The 15,373-nt window shown below is 38.8% G+C and overlaps 1 protein-coding gene across 15 annotated transcripts in view; it reads left to right on the top strand.

Annotated features, from left to right (window-relative positions):
- MEIS2 (Meis homeobox 2) overlaps nucleotides 1-15,373 on the top strand; it is a 243,008-nt gene that overhangs the window by 134,738 nt on the left and 92,897 nt on the right. For all 15 annotated transcript variants that reach the window (XM_053381659.1, XM_053381686.1, XM_053381691.1 and 12 more), the window contains one exon: nucleotides 12,079-12,155. In XM_053381659.1, the coding sequence (XP_053237634.1) occupies nucleotides 12,079-12,155 (77 nt within the window). The remainder of the gene's footprint in view (nucleotides 1-12,078; nucleotides 12,156-15,373) is intronic.

The raw sequence follows: 15,373 nt of genomic DNA, 5'->3' as shown, positions 1-15,373 counted from the left end.
TGTTTATAACCAGACTAGTGCTGTATAATAATAAACAGCAGTTACAAGGAAGAGACAAATGTCAAGAACCTTATAACGTGGCCCTTTTTCTACAAATGCCAAAGGACACTTCCAAATAATATTGCTGATCCAGATTTTGCACACTTTGAAATACATAATGATGTGAGTAATCGCTAGCCCTCCCTCTTAATCTATTTGATGAGGTGGTGATAACTAAGATTCAGAGAAGAAAGAGTTGGATACAAATGGAATGTAACAACAGGGTTGCAATATGTATGCTCAGAATGAGGAGGATAATATGAGCCTTGTTTTAGCAATTGGCTAGGTAACCTCAGTGATAAGCAATGGACGATTGCAATCATGCACTTATTTAAATATGCAAATTAGAAGTCTTTACTAGGAGAATCGGCAGCTCTGTTACTAGCAGTGGTATTTTGTGTGGGCCAGCTGCCAGATGAATCTTTGAAAAGAGCTTTCCCTCTCCTTTTTAAAAGTTTTTTTTAACATTTTGCAGATGTTTGTACTTCACTTATGATAAGTGAATGGGTATGTGTTTGTGTTAGAAGACTCACGTAACATTGCTTGCAATTTTAGTCAAGATGTGAGCTGATATATATTCAGCTGCAGTTGGTGATCCAAAATCTTCTTCAACTTGCAAATCAAATTCTTGTCCCATCAGCTAAAAAAAGGGGGGGGCGAGAATATTTGTTGTCAAAAGTGACGCTAACTCTCCAACTGCTACTGTGCATCACGATCATTGATATTTCTACAACTTTCCTTGTACAGTAGGGACAACCCACAGCTGAATGTTGAAGCACATGACTGGCATGCAAAAGACTCCATAATAATAATAATAATAATAATAATAATAATAATAATAATAATAATAAATTTTATTTATATCCCGCCCTCCCCAGCCGAAGCCGGGCTCAGGGCGGCTAACAACAATCAAATAATCAAACAATCAAATAAACCAACATTCTAAAAACATTTCATTATAAAAATTAATTAAAATCAAGTTAATGGCAACCATTAAGCAAAACTCTGTGCAGGTTGCCAGAGGAGGGAGTCAGGCTGCGCCCTGACCAAAGGCCTGGTGGAACAACTCTGTCTTGCAGGCCCTGCGGAAAGATGTCAAGTCCCGCAGGGCCCTAGTCTCTTCTGACAGAGCGTTCCACCAGATTGGAGCCGCAGCCGAGAAGGCCCTGGCTCTAGTTGAGGCCAGCCTAACCTCTCTGAGGCCTGGGACCTTCATGTTCAATACCTGGCCGTTAAAGGATTTCAAACATCAGTTGAGGCTTAGGGAATTGCTGCCAGTCAGGGTAAGCAATAGTGGATTTGAAGGACCTGTGGTCTGACTCATAATAAGATAGTTTTTATTCATGTAGCCCGTCTGTGAGAGCTTGTGAAGTGAGACCATAGCTCATTGGTGGAGCGCTTATTTTACATGTGTCAGATCTTGGCTCAGTTGCTGGCATCTGCAGTTAGAAAATCTCTGATCATACGATTGGAAAGAACCTTCTTAAGATAAATGAATGGCTGCCTCCAATTACAATAAACAGCAGTTCTATATATGCTAACCTTTGACAGGGCCTATAGGTCGAAAAGCTCTGCCGCCCTGGCAGGGTCTAACTGAGAGTTGTAGGCAGCTTTCAATGGTTCTTTAGAGGCAAATAATTTATTTGGGTTTACTATCTCTGTTTAGTGATTATCAGATTTTGTGACAAATTTAGTTTCTTGATATAGCAGTTTGGAATCATAAGTCTGAATTGGTCTATAAAACTGCATTACTAACATTTCTTTTGCACCAGATCTAATGTGCAAATGAAACATGTACTTACTTGTGGTTACCAAATGATAAATTGCAGTTTCAGCAAACAAATTAAAACATCTAATGAGAACTAGCTGTTACATTTGATCCCAAACCATGACTGAATGTGTTGAAAAGTGTTCAGAAATCTGTGGCTTCAAATACCTTGGGGCTCTTGTAGCCATTTAAAAGCCTTAGCTTCCATTTTTCTCACCCAGTTACATATTTATCTTGTTTTTGTGTTTCGTTTGAAATTATTTTTATTGATTTTTTTACATTTCAAAAAAAAATATTACAAGCATAGTTGCACAGACTTACAAGTTTGGTTGCGTGTTAATATAACAGTTAAATAAAATAATTTAAAAAAATAATACTAATTCAAACTTGTAGACTGAGTTATAGGTAAGCATGAACACCAGAGTAATTACATTACAATATAATGTACAATAATGTATAATGTTTAGATTTAGTGAACAAAGGTAAATAATAGTTTATACTGATACTGATTTAAGTATATATTACTCTTGTAAGTGTAACTTTGGATAGATGGATCATGCAAACACAATTTTTGACATAAATCTAAAATGACAATTCCAAATCTTACCTTCATACTTGTATGTTAATCCTAGATTCTGATATAGTTCAGAATCTAGGATTCAAATTCAGTCAACATTTCATGAAGCATTATTCATGTTTAATGCAAAATGGAAAGCAAGCCAATAAAGAGCAAATTAAATAGAAATGTGGTCAGACAAGTAAAAGTTAAATAATGTGAGAAGAGTTTATAGCCTTAAAATGAGAAACAGGAAGATCACAAAATATTCCAGTAAGCAATATGTAAGATTTAACTGAAAGTGGAAGGAAAATAATGCATTTTAGTGAAATCTTACACTAAAATCAACATCATAAGAATATATGAAGCACCAGTGGTTCTGAACCATACTGAATCAAGGCAAAGGCCAATCTAGTTCAACATCCTGAGTATAACAGCACTCTCTTCACTTGTGATTCCCACCAGGTATTCAGGCACATACCGCCTCTGACAGTGAAGGCAGTACATGGTCATCATGGCTAGTAGTTCATGAATTTGTCTAATCCTCTTTTAAAGCCATCCTAAATTGGTGGCCATTACTACATGTTACTAGGACTAAATTCCATAATGTAACTATGTGCTGTGCGAAGTAACGGCAAGGTCGGGGCTCCCCTCTTTTTTCTCCTTCTCTTTCTCCTCTCCTCCTCCCTGTGTCAGCTCCGGTGTTTCCTGGCCCCGGAGCACTGCTGGGCAATCGGTCAGGTGGTCAGGCGCTCTCGCTCCCGGCTCAATTTGGGTCGTGGGGGAGTCAGGAGTTCCCCCAGTTCACGCGCCGGGTGCTCCCGGTTCCCTCTCGGCAGTGGCGGCGGCGGCAGTCTCAGCAGCTCGGATCCAGCCTAGTAGTGCAGTTGGCTCTGGCTGGCTTCAGGAGCTGCTCACTGCCGTGGCACCCGCCATTTTGCCTCACTGGAAGTCCCCATATGATGTGTCTTGTGCCATTGAACCAATCACGCAACATCCATTCCCTAATAATAAATCTACAACACTTAAAATATAAATCCAGGGACATTAATTGAAATCTGGGGACATTCCGGGGATGGATTTTGTCCGGGGACAGATTTGTAAATCCGGGGACTGTCCCCGGGAAACATGGACGTCTGGTAACCGAGTTCCTAACCAACTTTAAAGGCTAAAAGCTGGAAGTTACCAAGACACACATCAAAGTGACTAGCTACATCCCTGCCCTTGTTGTAGATTGGGTACTTGGCTCCAAAGACTCTGGGAACATCTCTGTAGAGTTCTAAGGAGATCTACCGAGAAAAAGTGTCTGTGCTGTATCTCCATTGTAGCTGCATCAGTGGTAAATCCAATCCAAAACAATATAAATGAAGATTGAGTGTTTCTGTTGAATCAGCAGTGATCCAGTGCTCCCTCTGGCTATCTATTCCTGGATGTCTATCCAAGTTCTGATTATACTGCTGCTCCTCACCACAGTGTCTGACACCTCCCAAGTAATTAACAAAGTCATAACAATAACATCTCTCTATCTTCCCAGCAGGTAGGAGCAACTGCTTGATTAGAGTTAAGATTTGTCTGTGTTCCTGTCTGTGCATAAAAGAAAGCAGAAGAGGGAAAGACATAAAACATCTTAGATTTGTTTTTATTTGCAAATAATGTGAACTAAATTATCATTCTTTTCCCATCTGGAAACTCTTTTGGAGATAGTCCCTGTCCTGTTATATTGTTTGAATGAATTAGTTGGTGCATGAGCACATGCGTGTACAACAATAGGGACTGTAGTGAGAGAAAGTTGAAGACATGGAAAGACATCAGTTATTTAGCTTGCCCAACAAAAGCAGAAAAGTATTTTATAGAGGCAGTTGTGGCAACCTGTTTTTCCTACAAGAGATGCAACTGTTTTATAGCTTTTAGCACTCTCGCACAAAGTACTAGTGGAGCTAAATATTTAAAACTAGAAGTCATATATTTATGCTACAATCAACTTTTCCCCTACTGCTGTCTGTGTTTCACTTGCTCTGTAAAGAATGGCACCAATGTTTTTCAGTGGAACTAGTTTTGGAAATAGAAATCCAAAATATTTTGAATTCAAAACCTTCCTAAAAACGAACACTTAGATCCTTTTGCTTTGATCATAAACTCTTTTTTTCTATGCTTCCCACTGAATGTTGGGCTTTCTATAACCGAATAAACCAATCCCATCTGGAATTTCATATACACACACTTTCAGGAAAATATTAGAAAATATACACACACATACACAAACACACACACAGTTAACGCACACCTTAAAACAAACTTAAATAGGGCAACCATGCATGTGATTTGGAATTATTAGTAGTCTCGTTTACCTGAAATATTCAGGCTAAATGCAAACATTTAATTTTTTAGGCATGTAAAAACATACTGTGGTGATTACATGGTGTATACTATAGAATAGGGAGGGGGGAACCTTCCTTTATATTTTCAAAGCTAAGCAAGATTCCTTGCACACTATCCAAGTGCCTGGGACTGACAGCAAAGCCTGGTAGACAGGGCCTGTGAATTGTGAACAGACTAAGCAGGGAGAGGCCCTCACCCCAGAAAGCCATGGTAACAGCCCAGAAGTGGCAAGACTTTTCTGTCCTGTCCCCCCCCCCCGTCCTTGTTTACTGTGCTCATCATTTCCTCCCCTCTTCAGATTCTAAAACACAGCAGGGAAAATGAAGAACTAAATGAGCATTGGGATAGCTACAGTGTGCTGTGTGTTTGGCTGCCCTAGAAAAATCTCTGGAAACTTCAAGTACGGTAGTTCATTTTGCAGCAGCTAGAGTTTTGACCAGAGCCATTTACAGTGGTACCTCGGGTTACAAACGCTTCGGGTTACAATCTCCACTAACCCAGAAGTAGTTGCTCCAGGTTGCGAACTTTGCCCCAGGATGAGAACGGATATCGTGCAGCGGCTGCGCAGTGGCAGCAGGAGGCCCCATTAGCTGAAGTGGTACCTCAGGTTAAGAACGGTTTCGAGTTAAGAATGGGCCTCCGGAACGAATTAAGTTCGTAACCCGAGGTACCACTGTATTTGGCACATGTAGTTACTCATTTAAAAGAGCTTCACTGGCTTCGTTCATTACCATGTCCAATTCAAGGTGCTGGTGATCAGGTGTTCTGATGCCCTCAGCAGCTTAATACTGGGATATCTAAAGAACTGTTACCTCCTGTATGAGCCTGCTCATTCATTAAGATATACTGGAGAGACTGTCCTATGTGTTCTACCAACACCTGAACTGGAGAAAGTGTTAAGTTCTTATTTGTTTAATATAAGACTGGGTTACTTCACAGGCCCAGGACAAGCGGCTGTTTGCAGGCTTCACAGGCTAAAGCACAGCTAGGTAACCACAAGAACAAACTAAAGCTACAGGGAAGAGTCTTAACTCCAACCCATAATAATTGGAGAAAATATTTAACTGTATAATTACCTATTACTACAGAGGGACTTGTAGCTCCACGTAGGCTGTGGAAATCTGTGTTTAAGAAGGCCTACCTGATGGTTTTCCATTATTTTGTGGCCATTTTATTTTGACAGGTGCTCGGCCTGTTAAGTTGTTGATTTCTTTATACCCTTCTCTATTGAAATCTCTGTGTTTTTATATTATTTTATTTGTCTTGTTGCAAGCCAGCTTAATAGTTTTTAAACAGAAAGGTAGCAAAACCAAAAGCAGATTGGCCTCTTTGGGTAGGTGCTGGGGTCTCAGTACCTCATCAGAGCCCACCGCTGATGTCTGCCCTACGCCCACCATTTTTTAAAAAAGCAACAACCCATCCCCAGTGCTCCAAGCATCTCAGGCACCTTAAATTTCTCACAACACCTCTGACAGTGTATCATTCTAGGGTGCTGTGAGAAAATAGAAAGGTGGCTAGACGCAGCTTACTGGCCCTTTAGGCTGCTGCTGACTGCTGCAGAGGTTCCCTGCTCCCCTGGTTTATGTTCTGCCGTAAAAGTGAATTGGTTCTATTCATCTCTATGGCAGAAAGTTGCAGAGTGGATTGGGGATGCCAGGCTGTGCTGTGCAAGGAGCTTACATCTCCATGGCTCCTCTTCCTTCTTTGCCAATACTGTGAAAATATGACGCTCCTCCCTCCTTGCTTTTGTTATTCTTCATGGTAACATCTGCAGTGTTTCTGCCTCACTGGAATCTTCCAGGACATGTTGCTGCTGTTGCGAGTGGGAGGGGATCATGGTAAGGTTACATCAGAAGCTTAGGCCAAACTTTGTGCTTTCCAAACTTAGTCATAACAGCAGCCTTTAGAAGGACTCGTTGCTACTGGAATTAATAATGGCTTTAGAGATACACCAGTAGGCCTGGAGAACATGAAGTGCCTGCCAATTGGAATATTTGGGTCATATTATTATTATTATTATTATTATTATTATTATTATTATTATACCTCAGGTTAAGTACTTAATTCGTTCTGGAGGTCTGTTCTTAACCTGAAACTGTTCTTAACCTGAAGCACCACTTTAGCTAATGGGGCCCGCCGCACTGCCGGAGCATGATTTCTGTTCTCATCCTGAAGCAAAGTTCTTAACCCGAGGTACTATTTCTGGGTTAGCAGTGTCTGTAACCTGAAGCGTATGTAACCTGAAGCGTATGTAACCCGAGGTACCACTGTATTGTTGTTGTTGTTATTATTAATTTCTACCCTGCCCATCTGGCTGGGTTTCTCCAGCCGCTCTGGGAGGCTTACTTCTGTGTGTCTGTGTGCATATGCCTCTGAAAATATCTTTGTCCAATAATAAAAGAATGATTCAATCCAATTAAATAATTAAACTTAGCTGATAGTGGGTCACTTGGTCTATATGGGAGTATTGCTTGCCCTGCACCATATCTACATAGTGTGGTGCTTCTTGCCTGCTATGTATTTAGTGTGATTTGGGGAACATATAGAACTGTGATCCATCCCTTCACTTCTGTATCATTCCATACTGAGAAAGAAATATGTCACTGTTGCTTTCCACTACTTTACTCTTTCCACTACAATACTACAAGAGTATTTAGCCACCGTGTGATTGACTGGATGAACATTGCAATGCACAGTAATGCACAGACTAAACTACAGTTTTAGTCAGACAATATGAAAAGTGACAACAAATTATGCCTTGTGGTCTCCTTCCAGTTTCTAAGTGCAAACATCCCAGAGTTTATTTTAAATTTGAGCCAGTTAGACATTTAGTAATATAGATCAAAGAAGAAATGAAAGCCTCCCATGTTTATTATTTCAATATGATGTCTGTTCTAATAAAGTGTAAGAAGGCATGTTATAGACTAACTAGTAGGAATTTTCTAGTTCTGTAGTTTAGTCTTAAATATATACATATATTTGTAAATTAATCTGAAACATATTGCTGTGGTCTGAACTTCTCAAAATGCTGATTGTTTTCAAATCCTTTATTTAATTTTAGAAATGTGGTGGTGGCCTGCCAGAACGCTTTCAGATAAACAGTCCACTTCATGTTTAAAAAGCCATAACATCACTGATTTAAAAAAGGGGAAACTTGCAAATATATAATGCCATGTAAGTTGAGGTTGTTGCTATATTGTTCTTCACTCTTAATTGAGAATAATAAGGTCCATTTGAGAGGGCTGAATTTCTATAATTTCATTGTACTGTATGTCGATCTGAAGCACAGTAGTTACCCTACTGAAAGCAGAGAGTGTCACTCAACCCAATATGGGTTTAGCTGTTTCCTCGATGATTTGCTAGTTTTAGAATTCTACCCCAAGTGTGTATCTAGTTTCAAATAGATATACTGCACCAACGTAGCATACTGTTTGTTGACTGCAACCTTCCTGCCATCATTCTTGATATGTTTAGTTCAATATTTGTTTGTGATGCTATGTCTGTGATTCTGAACAGATCTACTTATAAGGAAGTGCCATGAAAATACTTAGCCTTCCTTGTACATTTAGGACAGAGACTCCACATACCATCTTTCCATTTTAATGAAAAAGTATTGGCCCTGCTACTATTATGCACAGAAGGCAACTGGTTCAATTTTAATAGTTGCCTAGTAAAAGAAGGATATCATATTTTAATAACATCACCAAGACAATAAGCCATTTTACAAAGAACCATTTTTATACCTTATTTCTTAAGCCATATCATGTATAGGTGCTCCTTGTATTGAATATTCCTGGAAGATGCTTCCTTAGGAGAAAGCAGTCTCTTTATAACGGAAAAAGAAATAAGCTTGTACGAAAATATAGACTGTTCTTTCCATCTTTTTGTCCAGCCCTGATTTTCAGTCAATTAAAATTTGTACTCAAGGCTTTTCAGCTTGAAACCACCCCTGTGTCTGTGATGAGCAATCCTTCTTGTTTGTGCAGTCATTCATTATCTCCATTACCAAGAGGAGAATAGAGGACAATTACATTGTTTGGACGAATCAGAGTGTTAGGAGGAGTATTTATCATGGTGGCAGAGTGCAGCACCTGACAGCAAAGGATTGATGGCCGGGAATGAGTGTGAGTGGCCAAAGCAGCCTCATATGATGCAAATTACTGACTGTGGATTCCAATTTATCCTGTTCATTTTTCTTGCCTTTGCTGAAGACTATTAGTGGTTTTTGAAGCAGTGAAAGGGTCATTACTAATGTGGGCTCAAAGCAGGAGGGGGAAGGAGGGGAAAAGCCTTCTGTAATTACACAGCCTTCAAAAAAGAAAAAGAAAAAGATTTGAGGGAATAGCCAAAAAAGTGTCAACACTTAGCAATCAGAAAAATTTATTTTCATTTCATCCTTAACCCACATTAACTCAACATTATCATTTTTCTTTGTTAATATTTGCAGAATATTAAAAGCCTTATTTCTGTATTCATTCACATCTATTTAACCCTTTTTGCAGAAAAGCAATGTTGCATAGCTTGCCGTCAAACAGTGCAAGCATTTTAAAATGTGCTTACAAAATGGGTTTTTAAAAAGCAATTCTAGGCTGTTGTTTTTAGTAATGAGACAATTGGCACCCAACAGTGGTTTACATAGGTATTGGGCTATATTTACATGATAAAAAAAATATATCTCAGTATAATTGAGAGAAAACAACTTTCCTTTTTCTTCTGGTTGTAATCTAGGAAATTATACTAATAATTAAAAACAGAATGTTGAAGTTAGGTTGGTTATATTTTGGGTAAAGTATACTTTAAATGTATTAAATGTGTGTTTAATGTAATGTCAGTTTCCAATAACACTTCTGGAAACTATTCTAAAAAGATACAGAGCAAGTGCAAAACTATAAATGAGGCAAAAGAGGAAAGTACAGTAAAAGGAAAGTAAATTGCTAGATTAATGTAGCCAAATACTTCAGACAAATCATATATCCCTTTCCCCATGTAATTTAATAAGAAAATACTAATATCCCAACTCCAAATACACTTACCCACATGTAAATTTTGTGTTAATTCTGTGCTCCATTTATGAGCAAGTCAGTCATTAAAATCAATTGAGATGTGGAACAGGGATTTCTTTATGGTGGTCCCCTTTATGTTATTTTGTTTGTTCAATTTATATCCTGCCCTTGATTGCACAGCATTCCAGGACAGTTTACCTAATGAAACTTCAAAAATATACAGTAGATAGCTATCTGAATCACATAAAGCAGAAACTACAATTTTCAAACTTTTAACTCCCAGATCAAACCCCCTTCAGAATCAGCTGCCCATGGAAACCTACCGGTGTAAAAATTTCAGGGAAGTTTCAGGGATCAGAGGCAACAATTTAAGAAGCTGAATTTCAATGGGGCTTTCTGCTTATTTCTGCTTAGGGCTTTTTATATTGTATTTTATTTGAATGAATTTGTATTTTGTGATTTGATGTATTTTTATTTGACTAGAATCTAAGGAGTAAGGAGATGTTTATTTAATAGCTAAGTAATAAATAAAATCCAGCTGTTAATGTTACAGTTTTATGTGCCATTTCTAAAACTTATTAAGCCACCAGGTAGATTTGTAGGCATACCACTGCAAACCCATAAATTATCAGCTCTGTTTGCTGTTTCACATGTGCACATGTTTGCATGCATGGAAGTGGATGCATCGGAGTCTTGGGACATCCCCACTGCTAACCTTCCACTGAATGAAAGTAGTGCCAGCTGAACTACAGCTGTACATTACTTTCAATGGGAGGACAATCTATGCTTCCCCTTGGAAGTAAAGACTGGACACATTGCACTGCACATGACTCTACTCACAGCTATGCGAGGACCAAAGAGGGAGGATAAAAGGCAGGCATAGGCAAACTCGACCCTCCAGATGTTTTTGGCCTACAACTCACATGATCCCTAGCTAACAGGACCAGTGGTCAGGGATGATGGAAGTTGTAGTCCCAAAACATCTGGATGGCCGAGTTTGCCTATGCCTGATAAAAGGGTTCCATTGTGTACTAGACAAATGCTTTCCAGTGCACAGAAAACTGTGAGCTCTGCACACGTTAGGGAATATTTTTTTGTCCCACATTGGTTTTGCAACACGACACAGTACTTCTGTCAAATATTATCCCAGTGCAAATATTAACTTTAGGGTTAGGGTATAAGTTGTTTGCTGCTTGAGTCATAGATGTGCTAAACAAATGTATCAACAATGAGCATAAAGAGACAATCAGTATCCTCCAGGTCAATTAGTACAGTAGTCTTTAACCCTTTCAAGTCCTGGGACCCAACTTTGGCTGAAATAGGCATTTGACAGTAGTAATGCTGCAGCTGTGGTTTGCCTTAGGACATGTTCCAACCCAGTAGTGGGTTCCAACCCACGAATTGAAAGCCAATGAATTATAAAAGTAATAGTACAATCCCATTATGATGGTAGAGTTTTGGGGGGGTTTTGCATAAAACATAGGAAGAATTCTATACTTAAGCATAATTTGGCACAAATGTTCAGATAATCAGTAGATGTAATTTCAAAGCCTTTGCTTTATTTGTGTGTGTGGCATGTTGGAAGGTGTTTAGATGGTGGAGAGTTGTGAATTAGTTATAGCTGGGTTATTAGATTTAAGATGGGGTGCTAGTGATTGTGGGTAGTGCTAGTGAAGGAGTTTTGGCAGACAAGATAGAGAAGGGTGTGGTATCTCAGGATTGTACAGCAAAAGGTATATGCATAAGCTAACCATGGATTCCATTACAACTCCTCTTCCCCCATCAAAAAATTAGCAATGTGGTTCTTGAGCATCTGCTGAGTAGAGTTTGGCCCCTACAGCCAATGATTGGATGGCAGGTTCTCCTTGTTTTTGCTCTCTATTTTTGATGTAAAGACAAGGTTGAGCTTCACACCATATATATGTCTCCCATTGGAAACACACATGTGGTTGAATAGGGCATACATACGTAGCAGACGATATACATATTGTAGGTCTGAATGGCATTATCAGTTTCCCCTCAAAGAAGGTTTGGGCATTGGCAGTGCAGAATTGGGTCTACAGGATGTCTGGCAACACAGGCGTAGATGGGGAAGGAAGGCATGATCCTGCTCCCACATTGCATTCAAGGAAATCAAAAAGGAGAAAGTATAGCCTGATTCAGCATACTACCCTTTAAATTAATGGGACTTAAGATTTTTGTTTTAGAAATAACATACAAATCAGTTATATCAATCCCTGAGGATACGGTTCACACTAAAAAAGATGGTTTCATTCTTATAGTGCATCTTTCATAAGTTCTGATTCATCTTTTAAAACATTTCTTTTTATTAGCATCCGTATCCTTCAGAGGAGCAGAAGAAACAGTTAGCCCAAGACACGGGACTTACAATTCTACAAGTAAACAACTGGTAAGTTATTCTAAATCAATCTGTTTACTTCCATGGCTGAAGTGCTTATTATTATTATTATTATTATTATTATTATTATTATTATTATTATTATTCCATTTCTGAAACAATTTAAATTGCAATATTTAAATAGCAATTCAGAGTTAGTTCTTTTAGGCATGAAACAAGAATTATGGACAGTCTAAGCTAATGTAGATATATTGTTTTTCAAGATCATTCTCTTTACAAAGTGTTCAACAGTGCCTTAGATTCTGTTCATGGTTTTCCATGGGAAAACACCTGGAAATCTGCATAGTTTTGAAATTCTTGTTATCAGTTGTTAAATGGATTTCTTTGTTTAGGTGTTGAGTGGTGATTTAGATTCTAGCTTTTAAATTCATCGGAATTTATTCATTTTGATATTTTACATAGGGAAGAAAAAGGTTCTACCATTTTATACTTTTTGATATGGTAGATTATTGTTATGGTGGTGTGTGAACCATCCCTCTTTTGTACATGGCTTAGTGTATAACTAAAGAAGGGGGGTAGCGGATTAAATAAAATGATCACAGTGGCCAAGAAATGATATAGGAATTACTTATCAAAATACTGGCCCAGGTTTTATCAGCAGCTTAATTTTGTTCAGTACATTCTCGAGGTGATGTTCAGATTAATTGAACTGACAGTTCTCTTTCAAAATTCAGAGAAAGTATTTGCACGGATTTCAGGCCTTATACAAACTTAATTACATGGAACTCCATTTTATCATTCTAATTCCATGTAGCAGAGGTTGTATTTACAAATGAGAAGTCTCTGCCTTTATTCACAGCTTTCCTTAATATATTTATCAAAGCAGGTTCATTTACAAAGTGCTCTATCTGTGGGATACAGGCAGGCAGACATTAACAAAGCTTTTAGGTTTATCAGGCTCGCTGCCTGATGAGCTACCCGAGGGTCAATTGATTTTGTGGTTCTGTGATTCATTTTTTTCTCATTTTTCTAGGATCACAATGAGAGACATGCTTGGAGAATTAGCCAGTTTGTCTGCCTTATCTGTCAGGCAATTTTTTTTTTCCCAGGGAAGTCAAGCTACTTAAATTGGCCACAGGAACTGCCGTTATCTGACTTTAATGCACCCTATAGTGTGGATAGCATTTCAATTACACCAGTAACCAAAGCTTAGCTGCAGCCCTTTTCATGCCTAGTGCTGTACAGAAAGTGATGTGCCTACCTACAGAAGCAGAAAATTGAGTTGCCTTGCTTCTGTCAGGGTGATTAATGCAGAAATAAACTGCTAACCTGAAAAGAAAGGGAGAAAGAAAGGATACAGAGACTTGAATTCAGTTTAATTCTGTTCCGAAGATTGGGACTAAGAACATTTAAAAATCCACTGTGGATTGAAAACTTGGGAGTCTATGCTGTTGTCTTAGCAGAAAGAAAAGAGTGCATGTTTGTGTTGACTTGATCCATGATTTAAATATGTACATTTGAATGCAGTACGTATATAATCTAAATATGCACACTGTACACATGAATACATAACATATATTTATCTACAAGCATATTATAGATTATTATTACTGCTAATATGTCTGGCAAGTAGATATTATACTTGCCCTTCCAAGAGACTGCAGGTGTATATAAAAATCTTTTCTTCAAAGCAATATAAAATTTCAAAACTGTACTTAATAGCATGTTGCTACAGCATCAGTTGCAGACATATTTGTTCTGTCCTGGGTGGGAGGGAAGGCAGGGTGGTTACAGCAATGAGGAAAAGAATGAAGACAATCCTGGACAGATTTCATCACTTAGTTTCTGTCTTCATTATAAACTTGTTCTCCTCCCAGTTCCTTTGATTCTGCAAACCTGTCCCTGTCACCTATGCATTTGATGTAGACATCAGACACTGAAAGGGTAGAACAGCCTTTAACTTACAAAGAGCTATTTCTAGTCAAGAGGCTGAGGAAGCTTCTTCGTAATGGGTGTTCTTGCAAGGTCATGCATCCAGGTTCCAGGCCAGCTCTACAGCTAGGAAGAACGGGCCAGCTTGCTTTATCTGGTAGATCTGGGGGTACAATAAAAGGGCAGCAGATTGTCTGTTATTTTGTTTATTGCTATAGTTTTGTCATTATTGGGAAAACCATTCTTATTTTTCGCCTCAGGCACAAAAGTGTATTGGGCCAACTCTGCCTTATCAGTGAACTCTTTTCTTTTAGTGCTTAAACACTTGGCACAAAAAGCTAAGTCATTTTGAGTATGATGTCTGTTACGTTTTTGAACTCCAAAAGGAGGATGTGCCTCACTAAAAGAGTGTGCTTATCATTTGTCTACTGGTTTCAACAGGCACAGTCCATCTCTTTACATGGCTTAGAATTATTTCCCTGAAACAGTGGCTTAAACATTTTCATATCTTGTGACAATGGCATGGTACTTGCTTACAAATGAAGCATTAAGGGCACTATTGCACATGCAAGGCTGTTTTGTGAAGTGGCTTCCTACACACCTTCATCAACTATTTTCCATAGGGTTTATACAGTGGTACCTCAGTTTACGAATTTAATCCGTTCCAGAAGTCCATTCTTAAACTGGAACCGTTCTTAAACCAAGGCATGCATTCCCTAATGAGGCCTCCTGCCACTGGTGCCCTTCCACTGTTCGGATTCCGTTCTTAGACCAAGGTAAAGTTTGCAAACTGGGACACTACTTCCGGTTTTGCGGAGTTCATAAACCGAATTGTTCGTAAACAGGACTGTTCTTAAACCGAGGTACCGCTGTTCTGCCACGATTGAAATCACAATGGGATGTGTGATTTCAAGCAGCTGCCATGTAATTATTGTTACATCTAATGCAGACCTAAGTTGCAGTTTCTGGAAACATGAGCTTAGGTGTAGTTTGCAATGGACAAACGTAACAACAATGCAGATTTAGGAGCCTCATCACATGACAAGAGGTGCAAAAGTGGAGAACCATCAGGTGCAAAAGTAACTTGATGCCAGGTCATCACCAAACATGTTTTGAATGTACAGTCCTTCCTCAGGGAAAGTAGTTCCAACAGTTGAACTGATAGGAAAGCCACCCTTTGCTAAAATCTCCTTTTCATATTAAGGATGGTTGGTCTTACCTGAATAGTAGATTTATTAGGTGGATGTTAGAGGTTTTTTCTCCTGCTTGAGTCTTGTGCAAGAGGAAGAGCCCAATCTGAATACTTCATCATCCACTGTAATAAATATGCTTCTGCA

The sequence above is a fragment of the Podarcis raffonei genome, chromosome 1 (genome assembly GCF_027172205.1).
Source record: "Podarcis raffonei isolate rPodRaf1 chromosome 1, rPodRaf1.pri, whole genome shotgun sequence".
Taxonomy (NCBI): Eukaryota; Metazoa; Chordata; class Lepidosauria; order Squamata; family Lacertidae; genus Podarcis; species Podarcis raffonei.
Note: the sequence above shows the minus strand (reverse complement) of the source record. Positions and strands in the feature narration are given on the sequence as shown.